General features: G+C 41.6%; 1 protein-coding gene across 1 annotated transcript in view; it reads right to left on the reverse strand.

The window, feature by feature from the left end:
• STAC (SH3 and cysteine rich domain) overlaps nt 1-26,752 on the reverse strand; it is a 74,017-nt gene that overhangs the window by 12,065 nt on the left and 35,200 nt on the right. Inside the window, exons 3-10 of the mRNA XM_013948135.1 lie at nt 17,556-17,656; nt 15,158-15,239; nt 13,322-13,437; nt 9,002-9,083; nt 4,787-4,851; nt 3,681-3,769; nt 1,771-1,822; nt 1,507-1,644 (exon numbers count right to left, since the gene is read on the reverse strand). Of these exons, the coding sequence (XP_013803589.1) occupies nt 1,507-1,644; nt 1,771-1,822; nt 3,681-3,769; nt 4,787-4,851; nt 9,002-9,083; nt 13,322-13,437; nt 15,158-15,239; nt 17,556-17,656 (725 nt within the window). The remainder of the gene's footprint in view (nt 1-1,506; nt 1,645-1,770; nt 1,823-3,680; nt 3,770-4,786; nt 4,852-9,001; nt 9,084-13,321; nt 13,438-15,157; nt 15,240-17,555; nt 17,657-26,752) is intronic.

Below are 26,752 nucleotides of genomic sequence, written 5' to 3' on the forward strand. Positions count from 1 at the left end.
ATCCTGCTGATGTGAAAGGAAAGGGAATGACTTATGGGTGGAAGAAAATTAGGCTTCATAAGATTCAGTGGGAGAAAGATGGCTTTCTATTTCACCTAGCTGTTAGAGAACCCAGGCTATGCTCAGCCCTAGTCAGCCATCATCTACTTTATATGAGCTTATGCCACAAGCCTGACTGCCATTTAATGCAAGTTTTGAGCCACATTCTGCTCTCACTTTATCCAAGTGTAAGGCCCATAGAAATCCTTTAACAGCATCATCAGACTTGATACATGGAAGTATTAAAAGTCTGGTAAAAATTTTGTTAAAAATCACTTTTAAAATCAGATTGAAAACACCCCCCCCACAATGGTGGCCATGGCTTTCACCTTGTGAAGCCATCTGAATAACATTAAGTAGAAGGACTTGCTGAAAGTCTGCTAGGGTGAATGGACCCTGCAAGTCTACACTGCATATGGTGCACTATAATTCACAGTGGCACTTTAGTTTAAAACAAATTACAGCCCATGGAGAAAGCGTGTAAGTGGTATCACAAGCAGTTAATGATTACAGATACTTTACAACTGGTAAATGTGGGGTAAACATAACATTTACAGGTTTGTTCAGTGCTGTCTTAACTCTGCTTTTGCTGAAGTCAAAGCAATGAGCATTGGCTGCGTTGGAAGTGAACTGAGGCTGATGCATTTGATCAATCCCTCCCTGAATGATTTTGAAATCTCTAGATTTTACTACTGCCTACATATCAGGAGCAAGGACAGGGTCCAAGGGGCACCTAATGGGACCTAGCTTTCACCAGCTACTGCTGCCAGTCTGGAAGGGGGGCTGGGAAGGAAGAGGATGAAGGAAGAGAGCTTGCTGAGGACTGATGGCAGGTAGCCAGGAGGAGGGGAAGGCTGGGGAGGGAACCAGGCACACCTCATCTCCCCAAAACTTCAACCTGAATTCTCTGTAATTGCTTTTCTGTGGGCTGTTTCCCTGATTCTGCCTTCACTTTTCCTTTGTTACAGGTTACGCACAGCTGCTGGAGCTTCCTCTTGAGTTTGACCTGTAAAGCTTATAGCGGTGTTTAGATATTTAGGTAAGGCAAGATCTGGGGAGACAGCTACTGTCTTTTATTAGATTAGCTCTAATAGAGGGAAGCAAAACAGACTATTTTTGTCACAGGAGGTCTGTCTTTAAAACTGTATGTCCTTCAAGCTATCCCTCTGAAGTCAATAAGAGAATGCATAATATGTAAAGTTAAGCATCTTTATGAATGTCTGTGAGACTAAAAATTTAGGCTATGTGAGGCAGGGAGTATGTGTTTGCACAAGGCCACCACTGCTCATAACTGGTTACTAGACACTAGCACCTTACAATTAATAAATCTTGAAGAAGAAATAAAATTACAGTGAACAGGGTCTGCCTGTGCTCATCTTGCACAGCTTGCTTTCTGGCCATGTCAGTCAGACTCCTGGATGCTCAAGTCCTGTGGGGATCTGGCATAGGAGAGGCATGCTCACTTACTTGGTTCTCTTTCAGAGTTATCTGTCCCTGCTCCTTGCATCCGATGAAAGTCCTGATACACCTGTAAATCTTTTCATCATGTTGCACTCTTTGAACAAAGTTAGCAGGAAAAAATCCAGTTCTGTCTTCAATTTTCCCCTGTGGAGAAAACGCATGGGCAGAAGAATGATGTTAACACTAGTAGCTTAAATACCAGTTCAGTACTGAAAAATAACTTTCCTTTACCTTTGAAAATAAGACAGATATAAAATAAGGAGCACAAACCTTCCACCAGTCTTCATTGGAGTCTTCCAGAAGAGTGATCATATCCCCTGGCCTGTAATTAATTGAAGAAAAATGGATTAAGATGACTTAATTGTTATGCTACATCACCATCCACATTTACATTCTAATAGGAAGACAATCCTCCCTTGGTCATTTTATCTGAGCATTCACTACAGGTAGACTTAATGAGGCAACAAGGACTTAAATCATACACAGTGATGTAGAAAGAGACTCTCTGTATATCAGCTGAAAATTAGCCAAGTTTTGCTCTCAGCTCTCAGTTACATAGATATAAAAGTTACTGAAGTCAAGGTGTTTGATTGCAAGCTTTCTCCCTTTGGGATTAATCAGGTATTGATACTAAGGCCTCTGTTGGTATTCCCCAAGTCTTGAATTTTTGCTTTATCCTGGTGCATTTTTTTACTAGTTCAAGTTAAAATTCAAACTAGGAATAAAATCTGTGATGCTGAACTGATAAATAATACTTGTGAATTTGTCCATGTGTGTTTTTGTCATTGTCTCCTATTTGGAGCAGGATGTAAGGCACTGTACCAACTGTGGCTAGCTCAGAGCACGCAGTCTGGGTAGACGTGCCCACAGTGTGGCCCAACAGGTTTCCCTTTCTGCCAGTCACATGTTCACTGCTACTCACTAATATTCCACATTTTATTCCCACTTCATCGAACCTCTGTCACTGAAACCTGGTTTCTGATCTTAGATTGTATGCTCAATCTTTTGCTTTCATTTAGGGCTAGATCCTTATTGTAAGACAACATCTCCTGTGAACTGGAATTTTTGCTTCCTGTTTAATAAGAAACTGTTTAAAATACAGTCCTTATTTGTTACAGGCATTATTCTGTTACTTGAAGACATTTCGTATTGTTGGGACACACCGCTTTATCATCTGTGTTTTCAAGCTGTGATTGCAGAAGGAAGGCAGCAGGAAAATAGTTTTATTTAACTGACAAAGGCAGTTAGTCAGCAGGGATATAATTCTGCTCAGGAATGTCTTTTTGATTTGAATGGGACATATTTACCTTTATAATGCGTGGTGCAGGGTTGTAATTGCTAAGTATCAGCATCCAGCTGACTAGCTCCAAAGTAGAGGTAGGAGAATAATTTGGCTGGGAATGCTAATAGCTAAACATGCTGAGCTGATTTTGTACAGGTAGTTGAGCAGTTATGTGACCTCCTTCCCCCTATTGGTGGCAATTTGTCAAGATTATTATGTAATTGTAATAAACCTGTGTTGCAGAAAGTATGTGACAGCCCATTTCCAAATGGATTCATCTAAGAAAGTTCTGTCTACTTGATTCAACATATTTTTGTGGATAAGAGGCATCTCTTTGATTTTATTAAAATTAATGGTGGATCCCCATTTACTCAGTTTTCCTTGCATATGATGTGGGACTCAGTTTACAGTTGTGGTGGCAGCACAAGAGCTTCCAAACACATCTGGAGTGTATGACAAACTTCAGAGTCTGACCTAGTGGCCCTGGCAGAGCACATGCAGAAGATATGAACCTGTCCAGGATGCAGCTGGAGGTGGCGGCAGTAGGGACCTCTTTGCTTCAGTTGCCCAACAGTTGTCATTGCTGCCGAAGAGTGGAGAAACAAGCACTCATTTTTTTCTCTGATTTGCGGGATCTGAACCTGACTTTTCCACCTTGTGATGAGTTTTTGAAACATTTTACCTATTGCGCCCTTGACAAAAAGTTGGTCACCTGCTTTATATCTATGTGTCTATGAGAAGTTCTTTGTATCTATGACTAGCCACCGTTATAAAAAATGTCTAGAAAAATGTCAGAATGAAAAAAAAAACCCCCACCCACCATAAAACATTCATATACAGCTATACGATTCTTGGTTTGCATGGGTCAAATCAACTAATAAAAATGTTGGCATTTTACCTCATCTCCAAGTCTTCAGTTTCTTGTGGTACAAATTTGTACAAGGCAACATAGGTGTTCATTTGTAAAGTGTTTTTATAAAATGGCCCCTTTAAGAAAAAAGATAAAGAGAAAATGTAAATATCTGTCCTGAACAGTGTTAGGAATGAGATGTAACATATGGTACCATATCTGGAGCTTACTGAAATGTGGGAAACACAGGAATTTTGTTCATTTTGTTACAGGCATAGGGACCAGGGCCCGATCTTCGCAGAAATGAGCTGGAATCTCATTGCTTTCACACCTTGGAAGACTGCAGCCCAGATACACTATGAGTCACTAAGGTAGTAAATGTCTTCATTTAGAAATAAGATTCTTTGAACCCCAAGATCAAACTTCAGTCTTCCAAAGACATAAAGAAATCTGCACAAGCTTGGTCTTTTGGGTGAGATCTTAAAAATGAATCTGCCTTTTGATCTCTGTTAATGTCTGCATGGTATGAGCCCTGTATTACTGGCATTATATAATATGTCTATTACAGTTGTCATTGTGGATGAGATATAGCTATACAGCTGTATCTATTCCAAAACACAGAGAGGGAAAAGTGCACTTTCTTAAACTCAAGGCTGTTTGCATTGTGCCTTCTACAGAGATGACTGGTTACTCTCTCTCCTCCCCTTCTACCTAATATTCACTCACACAGGGACCTCTGGAAATCTGTAGCTGAAAAAGTATCTAAAACAAACCACAGATAATTTTCCACATTATGTCAGATCTGTAGTATTTCTGTTACTGCAGTTCTATTGGAATGACACGGCCTCCCCGCTGGATCTTTTGTGTTCACAGTGTCAATTTGTAATAAACAGATGAAAGAACATAAAAGTGACCATAATGGGTCTGGATCAACGGCTCAGAGAGCCATTGAATCCTGTATACTGTTTTCAGCCATTGCCAGTGGCCTAGAAATAGTATAAGAACATGGTAGTCAGGTATTGATCCTTCCCCAGAAGAGTTTCACAGGACTCCTACAACAATTTCACAGCTCAGGGACCTTTGCTGTATATAAAAACAAGCCTTTGATATGCCTCCCCATTCCCATTGCATTCTCACTAAGATTTTGCCCATACCAGGGAATGTATACTTTTTGGTTCTTCTCCAAAGTGTTCTGTGCCGTTTTCGGAGTATGTAAACACTGAAATAAAGCAGATAGATACATGACATTTTAGGAGTAGTTTCACCTCAGCAGGATCACCTGCATTTTGTTAATCTCTTCCCTTTCCCCTTTACTTTCTTTCCATCACTTGTTGTGCTCTTCTCTGAATCCTATTATACTCCAAACAAAAGCAGCTATCCCAGTGAACTTGGCATGTGGCACTAGACAGTCCCTGTCCTGAAGAATAAAATAAACTGTTTTGGTCAGATGAAAATCCATAGATGAAATGACCAAGGTTGCGCAGCACTGGGAATAGAAGCTAGGTGCCCCATTTGCATTGCTATTGAAAGTCTATCAGTCTTTTTCCATACTAAATGCTGTATTTTCCTATTTAGGATCTGCAGGATTTCTGTTTAAAAGCAACTGCGAAACTTGGTAAACATACATGAGCAACATGGATGGAAGTTTGTCCCCCAACCCCCTTCTTCCCCCTCTTTGACCCTCTGTCTCTAATTTTTTGGTAGTCTACTTTGCCCTCTCCAGTAACCTCTGCCTTGGATCATCCCAGATCTGTTCCAGCTACTGCACTGAATACCCTACCTCCACCTCTGCTTTTATAAGGTACCTGAAATGTGGCTCACTGAGGACTTCTTTTCAACATTTAATGCTTTTAAATGGGAATGGGATATCTAAGACATGGGCTTGTATGTGTGAAAATTTGGTACTAATTTACTAAATCAGAAACTCCACTGACTGCTTGGGGAATAAGACAGCAGCCACATTGGAGCATGTTATCAGCATCTAACAGTGTCTGCTGTCTAACCAGTTACACTCTCCTAATTGCTTCATGCACTGACTGGTGCTTGTCCTCAGTTTCTCCCCAGAAACCCACGATGGCTTTACTACATTGACTGAATTCCCCCTTCACTTTTTCTAAGAATTGCTTGGTGTTTCCTGCTTCTGGATAAAGTCTCAATATGATTTTAATAGCTGGAGCGTTTGAGCAGCTAGAGCTATCAGTGTCTTTTCTCACTATTTACCTCTGCAGTTGTTTTGGACAGAAGCTGGATTTTGTGGTCTCTAGTAACAATTTGGAAATCTCCAAAGCACTAATAAGAAGCTGACTGATTGTTTGAGTGTATTTTCCTTTTGCTTTTCTGTGATATAGTTTCATATATTCAGGGGAAAAAAAAGGGGTAAGGGAACCACCAAACTACTGAATTTCCCTCCACCTCTGCTCTTTCATTTTTACTTGCTCACCTGTCTTCCGTGAACACATATTACTGTGGTTATTTTATATTGCAAATGACAGCCAGGCAAATAGTCTTTGAAGTTTTCCTAGTTAGATAGTAAGGCTCTTTGACAGTAGAGAGATTTGTACTTAGATGTTGAAAAATGTACTGCTCTTGTTGTAAAAGAGGGAAGATTTTGCCATTTTAGGCAGCCAGAGCATGCACAAGGAAGAGAAAGGTACGGCACGAAGTAACACACATCCATGAGCACACACAAGCACATAGGCTCCACTAAAATGTAAGACAATTTTGTAGTTGTAAAGTTCAAAGAGCTCTGAATACAAATACATCATGTGATCTGACACCTGCTGAATTAAACCAGAAAATGCCCCAGGCTGTGTCTAGGTGATTTGCCTGTGGCTGACCTGGGACCTCACTGTGCTCTTCGCCAGGTCCCACTGTGGGATGAATCTGGCCCTGCAAATGCTGGTGAGCGCCAGAGGGGGAAGCCTTAAGAAAAAAAAACGGTTTCCAGGACAGGGGCGTATATGTGTCTTGCATCCGTATAAAGGGATGTAAAATGCTGCCGGTCCAATCTGGCAGTGCTCAAGTTCAGCTCAAAGCACCATGCATGGCTTCTTGGGTATAGGAAAGGAGATAGAGAGGCTAACCAAAAAAGCCCTGGTGAATGATGCGCTTGGTAACCATGAGTGTTTTGGGCATGCAGAAAGTTATTTACCATAAGTGGAAGGAAACGTTTCGCTAGGGCAGCACATTTGGAGTAATTTCTACTTGGGGACAGAAACACAAATCTGTATGCAGAGAACTGCTCACTAAACTGGGCTTTGCCAGGAGGGTATTCCACATTTGACTCAGGGTGGCAAATGCTCAAATCCCTGTTGAAAACAGGCTCATACATGCCATTTAGAGTACATTTTGACCTGCAGGACTTCTGTTACTGACAGCAATTTGCACCAGTGGAGAAGTATAACTGGCTTAGAGGAGGCTGAGAGGCTGGAAATTAGGCAAGCCATCTTAGAGTTGTAAACTAAGCAGCTTTGCTACAGTATGTATGCCAGTGCCTGAAAGAAAGTACCTTCCCTTGAAATTGTTGTCATATATCTATAGGTGTAATTACGCTGCCACACATGTGCTGAGTCCTTCCAGCCTTCTGCATGCCATGTCTTTTTTGCTGTTTCCCTTTAAACAGACTCAAGTATGCATTTTCCTAAAATCTTATTTGAAGGAGTCAGTTTTGTTATAGAAAAAAAATAAAAAAGAGCTAGAATGGACCTGATTCATCAAGGTATTAGTGTGGCACTGCCTGCCAAAGAAGCAGTGGAAAACCGAAGAAAAAGGAGTGGTGAATCACCTTGTAACAACATTTTGAATTTGTTAAATTTTTAATCTCTGTTTAGCTCATGGTTTCTGAATATTACCAGGAGATGCATGAATCTGAAGGCCATAGAGCTATGTAGTTCATGTCCCCACACAACAGAAATCCATCTATTTTCATATTTGTTTGCCCTAGAAGCAGCAGGAAAAAAAAATGTGGAAATTTTGACAGCCTGAAAAGGGTTTTACCATTTCCATGGCTTATGCAAACAGTATGGGCAGTTTATTAAAAATCTACCAAGGGGAAATTTTTGGAGCAGCTGATGCATAATTTATACCCCAAGCCTCTGAAGGATGGATTGTAAAAAAGCCAGTGCTGATGAAAGGAATTGTTAATGTGCCGTGCAAGTTATTTGGAGGTTTGACACATGCTGAGTTTTTAAACTAATCTCTTTGAGTAAGTTCCTTGAATGCCTTTCAGCACATTCAGTGAATGAAGACCTCACAGAAAAAAAAAGTTTCTTTGGGGTTCAGAAATGAAATTGTTCAACGACAATGAGAAAAAGTTTTCTGAAAACTCAAACATGGACAAATTAATCTCAGGTGGGCAGGATTGTACAATGTGAAGCAGACTGAAGTCTCCGCCTTTTAATCAGGTCAGGTCAACTCACACTTTCAAAATGGAAAAGCTAAATATATTGTCAGGAGAAGGCAGATAACACAGATGGGTTGTTCACAAGATGGAAAGGAGAAAATGACTGAACTGAGGTGAGAAGAAGTGATAGGGCCAGGAGGAAAGGGAGCGCATAAGAAGGAGGTGGCATAAAATGGGAATGGACAACTGCAGCATATATCCCAGCTGAGATCCAGCAAATCAGCCTCCACATGCTGTTCGAGAAGGCACTGAGATGGTTTGGGCCTGAAGCTTGGGTGAGTGCTCCAGACTTCTTTTGTGCTTATTGCTTCCCTCACCATGACTGAATTTGACACCAGGGTCATCAATACTATCCCTCAGTGGTTAAGATTTCATCACTTAGCTCTGGTCTTGAAATCCCATCATACCAATGCCATAAAAACATTACTGCAAAGCAGACAAAGGAACTGGGCTATTAATATTACTGTGGCACATATTATAGCTGTACTGAGAGGCTGCAATTATGATCAAGATTCATTGTGCTGGATATTTTGTAGCCAAATGGTTATCATATGAATCAGTCCCTGTCCCAAAGAAATTATGGCATATAAACACAAGTAGACAAGTCAGACATATGGCAAGAGAAAGGAAGTATTATTTTTGTTTCACTTCACCAATGTGAAACTGAAGCATGTTGAGTGATTAGTCTGAAGTCATGCTTATGAAGCAGAATTGCTACAGAACAGATCTGAACCCTTGTCCAGCGTCAGGCCTGGAAAGAAAACCAGTGGCTTGGATCTCATCTGAATGGCAAAGAGCGTTCCCCAGGTTCTTACACCAACTGCTTGTCCCAAACTCCCCCTGCCTTCCACAATAAAAATACTGCTAAAACATGGTTGTGCCAGAAAAAAGTCTGAAATAGATTGTACTCATGCCTAGCATAAAGCCAATACACCTGAAGGTGCTAGCCTGGCCTGGAGGCACTCACCACTGTTGCTCCGTTTCCTGTTGGTGTCAAGGGTGCCTCCAGAGCTATCAGCTTCTTCAGGAACTTCTGCCAGGTCAGAAGTCTGTAGGGACAGAAAGAGAAAATAACATGGGATAAGCCAGAAAGCGATGAAATGAATAAAACTACACAAGAGTCTTTAGGGGAATGTAGCATTTAGGTGCTTTCAGAGCAGAGCCGCGAGCAGTGAGACCCCAGAAAGACCTCCAGACCAAGTTCCCAGTCCAGAGTGCAAAAGATCTCAGCAAAAAGTGAAGTGAAAGTTAAGGAAAAAGAGGATTACACTAAATAATGTGGTCATCTGTACAAAATAGAAGGGTCTTGGGGAATGTATAGTTGCTGCAGGTGTACTAGATAGCTGTCTAATGAGTTCACTGACCATTAGTTGAAACCATTGACTATTATTTTATTAACCCTGAATAAATTATTCAGTAAAATAACTCTAATATGTGTGTGAATTTAATTCCTTTAACATGCCGTGAAAAAAGGAGCTAGAGTGTGAAGGAGCTGGTGAAGTCAGTCTTGAAATATCTGCCCTCAATTTCTTTTTAAATAGTCGTCTGTCTGGTATAGTTAGACAAATGAAACTCAAATAATTTTTTTATGATTACTATTATTTCTTATTTGTACCATATTAATGCCAATCATGATTAGGGATCCATTGTTTTAGAGGTCTAGGAAAACACGGGATGACATAATCCCAAGCCTCAGAAGTATACTCTGCATACAGCACTGGATTCCTCTGTCGGGTAGTTGGCTTCTCCATGTATAGCCTGACAGGAACAAGGAGCTACTGCAAACAAGCCTGTCCGAACCTGACCTTAATGAGCTTCAATTTCTGAACTCTTCACCCAGGACTTTTTTGGGTGAAACATCTTCCAGAACCATAAAAAAATTCTTTAAACTCAAGAGTCAGATGATCTTCACAGTCTGAAAAACTGTACAAAGTCCTTGTATATGTCTAAGCTTTATTTATTTCTTTTTAACAAGATTTTAAGACACACTAAAGTATTTAACTTAATTATTCCATGACACCCTAGAATTATACTGTACCCACAGCTCTACTCACTGCTTTGCAGCTCTTTGCCTGCATTATGGGAAGAAAAGCCAGATCAGGAACATTCACCATCTTTGTTCAGGGAGCACAAAATCTGGATTGCTTCACAGTTTTCTATGCATTTTTTTCCTTTTACTAGTGTTGATAACAAAGTTTTTTTTTATAAAGCACTTTTTGAAAATTAAATATCTTTCCTGACAAACTTATTTCCCCCATCTAGTACTTTTCTAGAATACTGATGGACTAAGAGGTTGGCAGTAGATTTATGCCACAGAAATCCTGTGATTATTTTGTTTCCTTTGTTATTATCAGAGCCTTCTATTTTATTGCTCTGTTATGTTTTGTTTTTAGAGTAAGCCTTCTGGACCAGGTCATGCTTGTCTTGCATCTTGCATAAATGGGTCGTTCCTGTATGAGAAGGCACTGCAATAAAAATGCTAAGAAGGAGACAGGGCAAAGCAGACCTTGGGATTCCTAGCTGATGGGTGGTAGGAAAAGAAAAGACTGGCTTTGTTGAAATAGTAGGTCATAGCTATTTTTCAGCTATTTGCTGTGGCATGATCCTCAGTCTCCATAAACTAGCTGCATAATTGCTGATTAGCTTTGTACTTTGTCGTGTATTATTGCCTAAGGAAATGCAATGACCATCTCTTCAGCATATGCCTGATCCAAAACCACCTGAAGAAATCTCAGTTACCTTTAATAACTTTTCTGTCAGGAGCTGTATGACAAATAGTCTAACAGAATGACAGACTTACAAAACTATGAGCTGATCCATCAAACACTAACAAGAACTGGTATCACATTTACATCACCTCAGGTGACTTTCTGTATAAATGTGGGTTGCAGAAGCACATTTCAATGGAAGCAATAGCTAGTAAATCTGGAGCATATGGCCTCTTTCTTGTATGGGAGAGGCAGCATCTAGGCTGAAAATCACAGTGGGTGCATCCACACTGCTCAGTCATGTTAAAAATACCTCAGCTGGTTCAGAGCAAGATGGTATCTCTCTACGGTGCACAGACACAAGTTGCAAACCCAGAAGCTGCATGGCTGTAGGTGCAGAGCATGGCTCCTGAGCTAACTGCCTTTGCTTTTAATCAGCCTGGCATCACATGCAACTGAAGCAGCTACACTGCTCCCACCCAGAGCTAGCTCTTTGACAGCTCAGGCACCACCTGAGAGGTGCGGTAGGATCCTAGATGTCACCGTGTCACTGGTGTCCCTGGTTTGGTCCCAAAGGCAGATCCCAGAAGCACTCTCTGTCTCCCTGGGCTGGGGCATGGCCCAGCCAAAGAGATGTGGTGCTGCTCTGTGTCAGCTCCCTGTTCCAGCCACCAGTCAGTTGCTGCTCCTGTGTCACACATCATGATTGTGAAGCTCCATGGCCCCATCATTTGGATCAGGGTTGTGTCTTCCCCTGTTTTTTTATCCTTGTCTCAATGCACAGGCTTGCACTGGCAGAAGTTATATTTTCACATATCTGTTTATTCAGTCCTCTAATGTTTTCTATTTTCCATACACTGACAAGTGTTACACTCTCTCTCAGTCTGCGTACCCTGGAGAAATTCCCATAATGAAACGTCATTCCTTATTCTACACCCACAACCCACCTAGTTATGATCAGCTCTCTAAGGCAAGCTGACACAGCATTCGTGATTTCTATGCCTGAATAGTCATTCATAATTCAACATAATGCTTTATTGATTTAGAAAGCAATAATTACATTTGTAGAACTTCTGTTTCAAAGTAAATTAAATAATTGAAAGAACAAACTAACTGTAATCACTATGTGACAGGTGCTAGAGTCACTTTGGGTTTTAAAAAAAGAATGAAAATTACCAAGTTCCTTTTAAGGCAAAAAATAAGGCTGGATGAAGGACATGTCCTGTAATAACTCCCTTGCAGATTTCACTTGGTCCTTGTTTGAATTTGTATGTCCTCTGTTCCATCTGAGACAAATTAACATCTGTTTAGAGACCACCTGTACCATCTGAGGCTATACTTCAGCCATGTGAGAGAATATACGTTTTAAGTCCCAGTGAAACTTTGTAGTGAACATCATAGATAGATTTTAGACCAAGTTTAAATTAAACATATGAGTATTCGCTCTGAGGCCTGGAAATGAAGCCTTATAGCATCTCTGTGCCTGGGGTGAATTTCATTCTGAAACAAGTAGTGGAGCAGGAACTGCCACTCAGAGAGACTATCAAACAACCTGGGTCTGATTTTCAGAAGTGACAATCAGCCTTTGTTTCCAGTGGATTCAGTCCTGATTTTATTTGTTTGAAGGATGTCTTGGAAAAACAAAGAGGCTCAAACATCGGTTTAGGTGCCTGTTTATGCGAGTGAGAGGGTATGAGATGTTCTTTCAATCCTGTGAATGAGCTGCTGACAGCATGGTTCCAATAGCATTGAAATACTGATTTCCTTCTTACACAAACAGTTAAGCTGCTTTGTTGAACTATGTATGGATTTAGCACAGGCAGATTTAAAGGATACTATCTCTTCTCTTATGCTCCTCCTTCATCTCCTGCCATGGTCCTGAAGAGAGTGACTTTCATGACAGAAGACAGTGAATGACAGGGACTGATGCGAAGGTGAGGATGCATCAAGCTGAGCACAAAAACCTCCGTGTTGGGGGTTTGAGGTGAGGAGTCCACATCTGCAGTGTGTCCCTCACAAGCCTACGCTGGGCAGGGATGGAGGTATGAGTCCATTGCCCTGTTGCGGTAGCAAAAACTTCATTTTGGTTGGGCTTGTATGGTGGAGATTGTACCTGTAGATCGAGGCTCTGAGGACTCCAACCCATCCTTAATGCTAGTGCGTAGGGTTAAATGTCCACTGTTAACAGCAGGATGTGTCCACTCTGGCTGCAAGGCTTTTTGTTCAGAACAAAAGGTATAAGTGTTGCTTTCGAATTAGATGTTTTACAGCTAAGTATCTGTGTTCCACTTTTACACAGATATTTAATATCAAGAATAACACTTAATTTTCAAATCCAATAAAAGAAGATTATTCAACTACTTACTCTGAATTTTTCTCTTTTTCTCAAGAGATACTTAAAACCCGAGCTTGCAAAAATAAAGTGTTTGCTGGTCCCATTTTGTGAGCTGAGAATGAGATATTTCTTTTTGTTTAAGAGCTTGAAATACAAATTTTGTGAACTTTGATATGAACTCCTGTGAATGGATATGTGTTGCTCCTCCACAAAAAAAAAAGGAAGGAAGACACGGGATACTTACAGAGTTCCTGTTGGGAGAATCAGACCCACTTCCAGAGCTGCTCTTCTTGGTCTTCTGGGCTAAGGAAGTCCCAAAGCGGAGAGTTTCATAGACAGGGTCAACCTTATTGCCACAGGCTGCAACAAAAGGAGCAAAACATACATCAATATGTTGAAAACATTCCCTGCTATGTTCCTGCTCCACTTGGAGAAACATGCCTTGAGCAACTCTTTGGGATGTATGTTGAGAAATATAAGTTGAGAGGTTATCCTGAGAAAATGCACTTGATAAACTTACAGGAAATGGCTTTTGCTAGTGACTTTTTGCTGTCTCTCTGCTCCCATAAAAGTCATCCTTCCCTCATACAGGCTCTTCAGGTCTCTGCCCTTGCGTCATCTCTCCTCATCTGCAATCCTCCTTCCCTAATCACCGCTGATGGTGCCTATACCGACTTTAATTTGTGTTTACTGCCTGTTCCTACCATTTACCTCTTGGATCACTCTCAACACTGGATGCTTGGAGGGAAATACCTTCATTGTGCCTGGGCTCCGCTGTGGGGTGGGTGGGCCATCACCTTTATGCCATCTACCTTCTCAGTGCTGTTACTTGGCTAATTCTGGGTAAACAGGATGGCCTGGATCTTCCTAGAGAGACACCAACATCACTACTGTTGGGATATGTGGGACGTGGAGGCAGGTGTGAGAAAATACGTGTTTCGGGGAATGTGCTCCAGATTGCTCAACTCAGTCTAGGTGTAGCCAGAAAAGCCTCCACCCCCACTGATGTATTCATTTCTCCCTCTCACTGCCTTCTTAGCTGGCCCTGAAGTCATCTGCCATTACAGTTAAATGGGCATCTTCAACTGGCATGAATAGATCTCTTATATGTACTCTTATATGTACTGCATTATTAGACCTCAACTTCCTCTGGGGTACAGATAGTAGCCCCTTAGAATATAGTAAATTTGTAGCACTGTAAAAAAAGAGGGAAATTTTGGCCAAATTACTGAGAAAATACATTTTGAATCCTGAGCAGAGCAAAACACACTTCATTTTCAGCCAGAGTCTGCTCAAAACATTTTGATTTCTTATGATGAAAAGGACAGATGTTTTTCAGAAACAGAATCTTAGATGAATCCCATATAATTGACTTTTTTTTTCCAATTTCAGAAAATAACTGAGTAAATGTTCACAGACATGTCATTTTAAATTGACTGTTTAGTTTTGGCTTTCATTTTTTTGCACTGTCAGGCTTGCCTGGTCAGATTGCTTTCAGGGAAGAATATTTTCCAAAAAGAACTCAACTTTTCCATTTCAAAATTTTTCTTTTCAGGAATTTGGTAAAGCAGTGAAAAATCTGCTCTTTTAAATACTTGAACAATGTGTAGAAATGCTGAATAGGGAAATGAAAAAGGAAAGTGAGAAGTGTGGGTGAAAAAGGATAGGAAGCTAGCAAAGTCCCTCAAGGGACCTCAGACCAATGGCCTGAATAGTCTCCTAATGTTTTAATATCCCTATCTCTCATCTGGTTCTTCCCAGCTCAGACCTTTACCTCAATATGCCACTGTTTACTCCATTTTTAACTCCTACCTTGAGCTCAGCTCATTATTATTATAAGCATAGGGATTGCTAACAGGTTATTTGCACGGGGCTTTGAATGAGATGCATGATAAACACACCCGCTCCTCTTCCAGCTTTGTATCTTTGGAATGGTCCTTTTCTGGGCTGGCAGAAGGACATCCAGTCACCGAAAGGAGCTGGAAGGCTGCTGCAGGCAAATGCCACGGCGGGGAGTCTGCCGCTGCTGTTGCATAGCACTGCCAAAGGGAGACTGAACGGAAAAGCAACCAAAACCTACCAATAGGCATCACTTCTTTGATGCAGCCAAACTGTTCGTGAATGAGTAGTGGCGAGCTGTAGTACCGTCGAAATCCCTTCGGCTGGAGGGAAAGAAAGCGGAAACATGTGAAGTGCGGCGCTGCCATCATTGAGCCACAGAAATAACCTCAGCTCTTCGGCTCATGGCAGAACAGAAGCTATTTCTTGCGGTAAAGCATGGCGAGACTGGTAATTTACCTCCTGTTTTTGAGTCACTGTGGGGTGTGGAGAGCAGGGATTCATCTGTTTTTTCTGCTGGAAAAAACTAATTTCCTATACTTATCTGAAGGGAGAAGGGAGGTCATTTTCAGGCCTTCTGTTTCTTTTGCCTGGCACAAGTGCATAGCTAATTAGTTGCAGCAGAAGTTGCTGAACCACTAGAGTTTCTAGAAAGATCCACGTGATGTAAGAGTTCTACATTATGCTAATATAAGAATATATGAAGAGTGAATGTGCACTGGTTTGCATTTGCAGAGCATGCACCTATTCTTTCCCCATCCTAACTGCAAATCCCCATGCTCCCACGGATGCATGTGTGAAACTCAAGAAATGTAGAGTCTTTCTGTAGACTTTTCTAAAGTCTGCTGCTTACTGACTGCAGCTTCCACTGCTTTTTGGTCTTACAAGGTCAAAGGACTCCCCAGATCACCATCATCGATGTCCCCTAAATGCCCATATATAGAGAAATGCACTGGAACAACTTAAGCCATGCCATTAAAGAATAACACAAAATGGCTAATCAAGATGCCTTATACCACTCTAAAAGGTGTTCTTAAAAGATTAAATATTTTCTGTTACTTCTTGATTTATTACCTCAGCTAGCAAATACCTCAGTCAAAGGCTGAGCACCCAAAATGATGGGGCTAACACATAAATCTTCAGAAATGCCCTTTAAGTTATTAGGGATTCACAAATGTCCCCTCCAATTTATAATAGTCACCTACTGCACAGGCTGTGAGAACCACTAGCCACTGGAAAAGCCTCACGAGTATGTGCTTATTAGCAATATCCTATATCCAGTATACATTATAAAATTGCATGGAACTAATTCTATTGCGAGTGAGCAGCAGTATGGATTGAGAAGAAATGAGAGGTTTGATAAATTTAATTTTTGGAGGAATAAATCCTAGATTCCCCAGCCACAGTTGTCCCAAAACAAACTAAATTCAGACACAACATGAGCCCATAAAACTCCCCTGACATTGCTGGACTTCTTCCTGCTGTAAATTTGGCCTCTTCTTTTCTGCTTTTGTAAATTAGTGAGAGCTGAGGCTGGAGCTAAGCATCGTGTGAAACAATTCATGTGATTTAGTATTTGGCTTGTCCCAGACCTGCAGTGACGTCATTCAGCTCTTTATAGACCAATTTCCCTCACACTAGGACTATGATGAAGGTTTAAATGCATAAAGTTTTGCCTCAGGTGTATAATCAACAATAGTATTTACCAAATACACTTGGAGAGAAAAGGTCTTTCCAGAGGAGAGATGGATTTTCTAGCTCTTTTGAAGTGAATGCCTGCTTTTTTCATCATTGAACACAATATGGCTATTTCTTTTTAGCTCAGATTTGTCTTGGGTACCTTCACTTGGCATGTACTTGTAACAAAACTGAGAACATCTGAAAAGTGAACATATGCAACCAGTTTTCATGTTCCATATGGTCATTTTCCCAAATTTTTGTCCAGAGCAAACTAAAGAACCATATTTCTATAAAAACAGTCAGCAAACTGGGTTAGACCAGTCTCAGATGTAGTGTTCTGTCTTTGCCAATATGACAATTTGATGCTTAGAAGGTGACGCAGGTACTAAGAGGCTGTCTGTACATATAGGGAGCAGGTGCCCTCCTGACCTCTCCTACTGAGAGACTGCTTCAAACCCTGCTCTGTGTCTCTGTGAAACATGCTTTGTTTTCCCATTAAGCTAAATTGCATTTTTTTAAAGCTTCAACAGTGGAAGAAACAGTAAAACATAAATTGTAAGATTTTTCATTTGTTAAACTCCACTGAAATATGTTGACTAATTTATAGCATCATCTGTAGACATTTGCACTACAGAGACTACAGCAAGAACAGTTTAAATCACAGGAATTAATTCTGATATATAGTTAAATTTAGATTATGCAACCATATATTCACATCCATAAAGTAGAACAGATTTACATTGTAGCATGCTGCTCAGGTCCCTAAGTAGTAGCAATCGCACAAATTTATAATAAGCCACCACCTGGCATTACTTTTCCCACCAAACTGACGTGACATGGGTTCAGTTTTGTTAATGCACCAGCTAAATATGGGCCAGAAGGTCATGCACAGAAAACGAGGGGCTCCGGTGCGGGCTGGTGCCCCCAGCCACGTGGGCTGCCCTGAGCCGCTCACTTACCAGCTTGCCCATGCAACGCTGCTGTCCAATACTGTCGGCGCACTTGTGGTGGATGCTCATCTTGCAAGCCTTGCAGCGCAGCCCATGCTTCGTGTTTGTCCCTGTGAAATGCATGGAGACGATTTAATTAGGCAAAATCAATAATTTCCACGCATTTAACGAATGACCCGAAAGAACCAATGGGGAAGTAAGTTGCAGCAGTGTAAATACTGGCAATAGCTTTTACCTTGACTACTTTGTTTGATATGCGTACATACATGCATACCTTTTCTTTTCAGCCTCTCTATTTTAGGCACTTTTCCCCCAGGCTCTTTCCCAGGCTAGTGCTGCCTTTGGATATATGTTGGATTATTCCCTTTTGGGTCACACTCCTACCAGTGCTGCCTCTGCCTCATGAGCATCAGTTCACCAGGCCAAAGTCGGCTACTCGTTTCAAGGAGGTTTGAGCTGAGAGCGGTGCAGGGCCCACAGGAGGAGTCCCCAGCACTGGGGCTGGCCTGGGCAGGCAGCCCATCCATACACCACCAGTTTTGGTGGCACCAGCGGTGTGGGAGTGGGCTGGCTGGGCGCAGCTCTGCTCGGAGGCTCCCGTGTTTTTTGATGGCAGGGTCCCCCGCAGCGTGGAGGTGACAGGAAGGGCTCTGTGTGCCTGGCAAGCACCCAGCATCTCCCAGAGTGGGGCAGCGAGGATGCCCTGGGCCTGAAGAAGACCTCTCCCACTCAGAGAGCAGTAGCTCTGCGTTATCTTCAGCATAGACCTCCTCTTAAATGACCGAGCGAGTCTCTTTGCTTCGAGGCAGGAACAGTCACTCTTATTCAGGCACCCCGTAAGACTTCCTGAACTATGCAGCAGCATTTAGGCTGCAGCACCTTTTTTTCCTCCCCCCACAGGACTGTAAAAGTAGAATGAGTAAACAACGTGCCAGTTCATTATCAGCTGCTGTGGGAATGAGTAAGGAACAAGGTAGGAAAAAAATAATCTCTTGACATTTTAAACTGGCCCTCATTAGTCAGACATGATAGGAATATTAGTCAGAAGAACCCTGCGTCTGAAAGCGTTCATGTAGCTGCTGGTTATTTGAGTAGTCACCACCATGTATACACTGCTGATTTATTCAATGAATCGCTGCTTTTGAAAGAAGCACTTCAGGGAAGGGGGCATCAAGTTGGTGACAAAAATATGAGCATTGACAGTGCTGCTTTCGGGGGAAGAGGACCCTGAAGTGGCAACTTTCAAGGCGGGCAGGATCCTGAGGTGGTCCCCATGAGCTGGGGCACAGGCATTTCACTTCTGCCCCTCTTGTAAGGTGAGAAATCAGTGTCTTCCACTGCAACCGATAGGAGTGAATGGGGCTGGAGTGGACATAAGTCAGGGGAAAGTTTCATTCAAGACAAGTAGTCAATGCCTGGCAAAGAGGCCACGCTCTGCTATTTGACGGCTGACTGGAGAAGCTGAAGAGGCAGCTAATCCAGACACATTATGTCTCCTGCGCTGAAGAGCCTTTCTCTTTTGGAGAGCTCCTTTTCCATCTCCCCGCTCCCCAGGATGCTGGACCCCGTGGTGCACCTCACTCTTGTAGCTGGTGGTTTCCTCGTGAAGCAAGGCCTGGGGCTGCAAGGCGTCTTGCCCAGCACTGCACCCCACTGCCTTGCCGTGGGACCCCCGCATCGCAGGGTGCACCCTGGGGACGTCTGCTCAATGAGTGGCCTGCCTGCCCCGAGTGCTGCCTATACGGCTGAGCTGGCATGCAGAAGCTCGTGCATCGCCACTTGGGTACCTGCAGGTATCTGGCCCCATCCCTGGCATAATTTCTCCTAGTAAACAGAGGACTTTCTAGAAAAATAGATCCCTGTTTTTTTCTGTGCAGTTGCACTTGGCTTAGTGTGTTGTGAGCATCAGGATTTTTTCGGTTATATATTGGTCCTTTCCAATAATACATGCTCAAACCAATATTGACTTCTGTGGCTTGTGCTTATATTACTGAGGATGAAACACTGAATCGTCCTTCCTGGTGGTCAGTGACCAATACTGAAAGCAATGAGAAAACAGAATGTTGTCCACATTATTTTATTATAGCATAGTGTGGAACAAGAAAGGAAAATGACATAATATTGTACCTACACAACACATATTTAATATCACTGTTTATGCTGGGTCTGATCCTCCTCTCAATTCCACTAGTCTGTGCTGGCATAAATCTTACTTACTTTATCAAGTTATTCCTGAGATGCAGCGGGAATGAAAGGTCAGTCAGTTCCACAGTCCTTTTGGCTGGCTATTCCAGCCATTTTAATGTTGGCATTGCAAGCTAGATATTGGTCTTTACATGTTACAAAGATATGATCACAGAAGATACTGGTCGATGTAACTGCACATCCAAATGAAGTGCAAAATGAATGCAAAGTATCTACACTACTTTCAAAAATCAAGAAACAACTCTTTCAGAATAGACATCCATGATCATGTAAAAATGAGCTACAATCAACTTAAGAGAATAATTTACAGAAGAGCAACATTTTATATTTCTATTGCTGAATGCCATTAGTTACCTATGGGTAGAAAAGTAGTAGCTTCAAAGAGAGGAAAGGTAATTCAGTCACGCACATGAGTCTACAAAAAGTCTTTGTAAATCAAAACGAAATTGCCTTTAACTACCAAAAGCTTCAATCTGTAATTCATTGCCATTTCTAACTACTTGGTTTACTGTGTGACTAGGCAGCCTGGATATAATTTGCATGCATCTCCCTGCCTCCCTTTGTGGAATAACCAAAAGACTTAGAGAAGAAGAGTTTATTCTGTATTTACACTTAACTACCATAACTCAAGCTCTGAAAATGGCATTTCTGCAGAACATATTTTCTTTTTCCCCAGGATAACTCTTTCTTCTCCAGTTTCTGATCTCCATCACATTAAATCAAACCTGCTCAGGAAATCATGGCTAAGCATTTCAAAACTGTGTGCCAGAGGTTAGACAACTACATGTTGGTAACGTCTGCCCAAAACATTCCTGAAATTCAAAGACAAGGTACAGCCACAGCTCACATTATGAGAAAGAACAGAGCCACATTTGTTACAGGCAAAAATGAGACCAACGTTTGATCTGTTGGGCTGGTTTTTGGCCTCCCATGTAAGCAAGCTTGTTGTCTTTGCAGTTGCCTGAATGGGGCTGATTTTGGAAGGCTTCTCTGTAGCATGAAATGGGGAAAAAGAAAACAGAACATGGATCTTACGTACAGATCTTTCATGTAAACCTGGAGTAGTTCCATGACTGCAGTGGGGTCACACAACTATGCTAGTATGACAGAAATATTTCATTACGTCTAAAGCAGTTGCACAGAATATAGGAATATTAGGAACATCATAGAATATAGGAACATCATTTGCAAATAAATTCCCCTGGAGAGCATGAGAAAGCTAGGAATTCAGTGTGAATATACATTAAATAGCAGTAAATAAATGTTATTGATAACTAAAAGTATAAAAGCTAACAATAATGCTGATGCTAATAATAATAATAATAATAATAATAATGACACACTGGGCAGACTAGTTGAGGGGAATTTGGATAGTTTCACTTATCTCCCATAGGGCACCAGGACTTGTTTGAAATTGTAAGCCTCTGTGCTGTGTGCTTATTCCCTCTGGGTTAATCTTTCTGCAGAGCGAAGAATGGGGAAGGGGAAAAACAGGGCGAGGGTGGAGATGGCTGCCGCACTATCCGGAGGCGGTGGCATTCCCGCAGGACTGGTGAAGTCTGGAATGATAAAACACTCCCCGCAAGGACTCCTGGTGAACACCCTCCTCTGATTGCCTGCAGGCCTGGTCATCACTCTCTGTTTGCTTCCTGCCTCCTAAACAGCTGACAGTCTGATTGCAGGCTACCATTTATTCCCATTAGCACATATGCATCTAAGCCAGCCTTAAAGCACAGCTGGAAGCAACTGGTATAAAGTACTCACTAAAATGTCTTTACCGACCAGAAACATGCCAGTCATTTCAATTTACGGTGCATCAGAAATAGAGGAACAAAAGGCTTAGCGAGGAAGCTAAACTTTGAACACCCTAACTACATTTTGCTCTGGTTTTCTTTCAAAGGAGGAGGAGAATAACAGCTTTGGTGGCATCTTTATTATTACCTTAAAAAAGTAAACATTTTCTCCCCTCCTCCCTCTTCTCAAAAGACCCTTATTAAGGTTACTGAATCAAATTGTTAAATGTTGAGATGCCAGAATGAAGGTTCTGCTCAGTCCCATTTTGATTGCAATCGAATGATGTGACTGCTGCTATTTTTATGCTAGGAACTCCATTCAGCAAACAGGGCGGACAGTGTTCAATGAATGGGCAGCTCTATTCAGTGCTTCTTTTTTAGCTTCATCATTCAGTGTGTGTCCTCATGCATCACCTCCCGAGTATCGTATCAGTCCCATTCCTAATACAAGATGATTAATAGCCTCATGGGCTTTCCTAGGGGCCCATTGTCATGGTCTGTTTATGCCTTGCAACATGAGTACATTTGACAGAACTTGGATGGCATGCCTCCCAGGTGAGGGAGTAATGGGCAAAACTGTCACGGGTGTCACTATTAGTTACAATTTGGCCCCGAAGCTGGTGTCTAAGTTGTAAAAATTACAAGCTGCCAAAATTGTGGTTTTAAAATGGAAAATACTAGACACATTTAGCTGACTTGTAATGCCCATTAACATACCTGTCAATTTAGTCATGAAATTCATGTGAGTATAAAAGCACACACATACATGCATGTTCATGCATGTGCTCTACATCATACCTGTTAATGTACCTACTGATTTTCTCACAGTGGGTGAAGTCTGGTATCCTTTTGCAAATGAAAAAAACAAAACTGCAGAAGAAACAGTCCTATTTCATGTGAGTGTTTTGCTGTCAACAAATGAGGGAATTTCACATCAGGATACCTGAGCAGCTCTTAAATAAACTTGCAAATGAGGTTCTGTCGCAGGCATTTGCTTCAGTTACCAGCTAACACGTTCAGACGTCTGGCACTGGAAGGTCACAATGTTTTGAGAAACAGGTCGTGTTTAATAATACCTTGCTAGAAATACTCTATGACTGGGTCAGATCCCATTTGAATATCTAAACCAGGGCTAGATCTTTCAGAACTGCCACAGAAAATTGAGTCTTAAGCTGTTCTGATAATCTGACCCTAGATACTACAAGAGCACGCACTACATCACTTTTGTAAAACTAAGCCTTTTTTGGAGGGAGCCTAAATGGGAACAAAACGCCTGAATATAGGTGAATGGGAAGATCTGCAGGAAGAAAGAGACAAAGGAGAGAGAAAGGGCAAAATCTGATTCCAAGTCTTAATATCTGTCTCTCTCCTAAAAGTAACTTGGTAACTATTCCATATTTCAGGAAAATTACTTTTATCCTAAAGAATGTAGATGGGAATTAGGTTTGTCGCATGCTTGCAAAGGGAACCTTTGTCATCCTCTTGGCCAGCGTAATTATGGCTACAACATTATAGGCTGGTTCTTTATGTCTGCTCTTTCAAGATCAAAGTAAGATTGATAGCCAATGAAGGAGAATGACTTCTACAGCCTGGAGAAATCTGAAAGGAAACTGCAAATATTGGTAACAACATGACATTATGCTGACTGCATGAAGATAACTATATTAGGCACTCATGCTGAAGTAAAAAAAAAAGAAAAAGGGGTAAAAAATTTGGATACTGCCATGGGAGATTCAGGTCTATAACAGTGAGCAAGAGAGAGAGAGTAAGAGGGAGAGAGCGACACAGATTGACTGCCACCTCCAGCTAATCCAGCTGTGACCCAACTGCTATTTTATGTAGTTCCAGCTGAGAGGAACGTGCCAGTCAGAAATTGTTTTGATTTAAAGCTTTGATAAATAAATACATTTAAAATTACATATTTTCCATAGAACTTCAACTTCTACTGTGGGAGGTTGATAAAAATAATGAATGCCTTGCTCCTTTCTCCCCAAGAACATTTGGAATTGTCACCAGAAAGCTGTCTTTGTGCCAGAATTTATGGGAAATGGAGAATTTTAAGAAAGCTGGGCCAGTACTATAGCTGCAAGGGGTTTGGGATGTCACCTTAGAGGAGAAGGAGAAGTCCCTCAAATGGGACTGGCTTCTCTGTATCCACCTTTTAGCCTTTGCCCAATCTCTCCCCCACAGTCTTCATATTTTTTAATTAATTCTTTTTGCTTAAAAGCTCTGACGCTGAATGGATGAAGACTATTTTTAAAAACTCCTCTATGGCTACTTCCTGTCTGCGGCTGGCTGCTACTGGATAAACGCTCACCCTCCTTCTCCCTCGGCTGTGCTCAGAGGGCGGGAGCTGGGGATGAATCAGAGAGTGTTATTTTCTACGCAGGACATCCACCTCTTTAAAGCTAAAGAAAACATGAACCAGATTCCCCCAAATCACGAGGTTAGAAATATATAGTGATTCCATCCTTAATTTCATTCTTACTATAAGAGCTTCCTTCAAAATGCTCAACTGATATTACTATACCCGTGACAGCACCAAGCACTACCGTATGGTGCTACTGAAATTGCCTCAAACTTTCGTTTCACCCACTCACCTGGCCCCTCAATTTGCTGCTCTCCCCTAGCCGCTTTGTGATGTTAATTCTGCCTTCCTGCAGGCTCCCTCTTGCACAGCCCTTTCCCCAGTCCATCTCCTGCAGGCCTTGTCGGCAGGGTGAGCTGAGATCCCCTTTTCTCTCCCTTCCTCAGCCTTCAGCAGGTCTCCTCTCTCCCATTCATGAACTGACCCCTTCATCTGCCCCAAACCTGGCACCTTCTCGCTTCGTTTTCCTAACTGATGCCAGGATCCTGCCATCTCCCCCAGATGATGACAACATGTGACTTCCCAGCTGGCCGTCACGCAAGCTGTAGATCAAAGCCCAATTCAAGATTTCCCAGCCAGCCTAAATTGCCGACCACTGAAAGTCATTGCCATTTGAAGCCTGACTGATAATTCAAGTTGATGGATGCACAGCTACTAGATGAGTTGACTGATACATAAATATTCACCTCACAAAAAATTACTAGTACCATTAACAATCCTCCTATTACATTTTCCGCTGATAGACACAGAACTGAATGGGTTGTTCAAAAAAGTAATAAAAAGGACATAATCACTTTGTGGTCTGATATGTATTGTTCCTAGCTAGCCCACAGATAAATAGATCATGGCAGCTCTTGGCATTGTCACTTGGCACAATTCAAAAGGTTCGATTCTCCTTTTTCAAGAATATGAAATTACACTTTACATATAGTCCTCTTTTGACCCGACTAGATGGTCTACACTCATTTGAACATTGTGGCAAAGGTACTCCATGCATGGATACCAGACTCGTAGAATGAAAGATTTCAAAACATATAAAGCAAAGTAGGCAAAAATCTTATTTAGGTGATTTTTCATGTACAATGGCAGCCTGGGTTTGACTTCACAGTTTTTACTCTTTTAGTTGGCATTTTTTTACAGCTAAATCTGCCAATTCAAAATGTGCAGAGTTGTGGGGAGGTTGAAACACTAACCCCTCGGGCGAGGGGTCACAGGCATGTCCAACAGGTAGAAGCTAACACCCAAGGAGGAACCGCTACGTTTGGGCTCAAGCCACCAGTCCTGGACCCAACACGTCACCTGGTCAGAGTGAGTGACCTGTTCCCCCTGGGTCCATCTTGTGTCAGTCTAACCCGAATGGGGGGTGGTGAGAAGCTTTGATTTGTATGTTTGCATTTTGTAGAACAGGACTTCATATCCACCCACTACACCTCTCCTGTCAAGTTAATAAATTTTGGATTATATATCACTGGTGCAGTTCTGTTCAAGTGGCCACCCCACCCAATTTCCTCGTGACAATATCCAATGTTGAAATAGCAAGAAAAGTTACCATGTATGTAGGCAGGCTAGAAAACAGTGCATAAAATTAGACCTGACTTCCTAGTGACATAGTTTTCTTTAGAAACAGCATGCTGAGAAGAAACTGAGGCATTAATAGGTAGGTTTTTCCTCAAGGCTTGTTCCAGAGAAGAAAAATATCCCTGTTAAAATAAGGTCCTTTCTAATGTCATGATTTTAAATCATATATATCAGCAAGAGAAAATGCCTTTATTACTCTTGCAGATCAGCTTTATAACTTCTTTACAAAGAATTTACAGTGCTCCCAACCTTTTTATTCTGTGGTTCAGGAACAGTGAAACTTAAAAGGCAAATAGGCCTTTCCTGTCTTTTGCTCCAAAGTGATTTTCATTCTTAATGTTTAGTGATCAGAAGAGGGTGAAACTCACTGCCCCCTACTCAAAAAATCAGCCACAAAGCTTCTTTGGCAATGCACTTTTCAAATATTCAGCAGCTTTGCTATAAATGCCTGTTCCTGAAAGGAAATATCCACCTCCATATTTCTCAAAATATCGTCTTGTGTTTTTGATCATCTAAATGTTAGTTAAGATGCAGGAAGACCATGATAAATAAACTATGAGCTAAAGGTATTATTGAAAGAAAAAAAAAACAGTCCTCCAAAAACCAAACACAATAAATCATATCTAATGTTCTTTGCTCTAAACAAACTGATGCTGATATGTCAGTAGCAGCTACAATTCTAGACAATTGCTGGCACTACTGAACCTTGTTTGTGGGTCTTTGCACTGTGCTGTTTTACTCAGATGGCAAATATGAAGCTTAAAGAAGACAGACATGGACTAGCCTGTGGGGGCTGAGGCTGATTTTCTCCAGTGATGAGGAGGGTCCTAGAACTGCATAGACAAGGTGACATGGAAAAATTAAACTTAGCTTGGTGGTCCAAGGAAGGACAAGCAAGTATCAGTGGCTGGTCTTGGTCTGAATAATATTAGCACGTATAATGTGTTTAGTAACTCTTCTTGAGACTAGGATGAGGAAAGTCAGATTTCAAACTGGTCCTATACATTTGCAAACACAAGTTATTTGCACCTGTGTTCTTATATGTGTTGAAATGAAAAGCCATTCAGTTACGGCTTGTTTCTTTCTGTGTTTTTGACACTTTTTGAAAAAGCAGCTGAATTTTCAAGGGAAACTTATCTGTGCAGAACCTGTGAGCTTTTAAGGGCCTTGCATCATCACAGAGGAGTTGGAAAGCAGAAAACCAATATCCAAACAAAGACTAAGCTGCAAAATGAAGAGCAGGACTCTGGCCTTGCTGAAAT

The sequence above is a fragment of the Apteryx mantelli genome, chromosome 2 (genome assembly GCF_036417845.1).
Source record: "Apteryx mantelli isolate bAptMan1 chromosome 2, bAptMan1.hap1, whole genome shotgun sequence".
NCBI lineage: Eukaryota > Metazoa > Chordata > Aves > Apterygiformes > Apterygidae > Apteryx > Apteryx mantelli.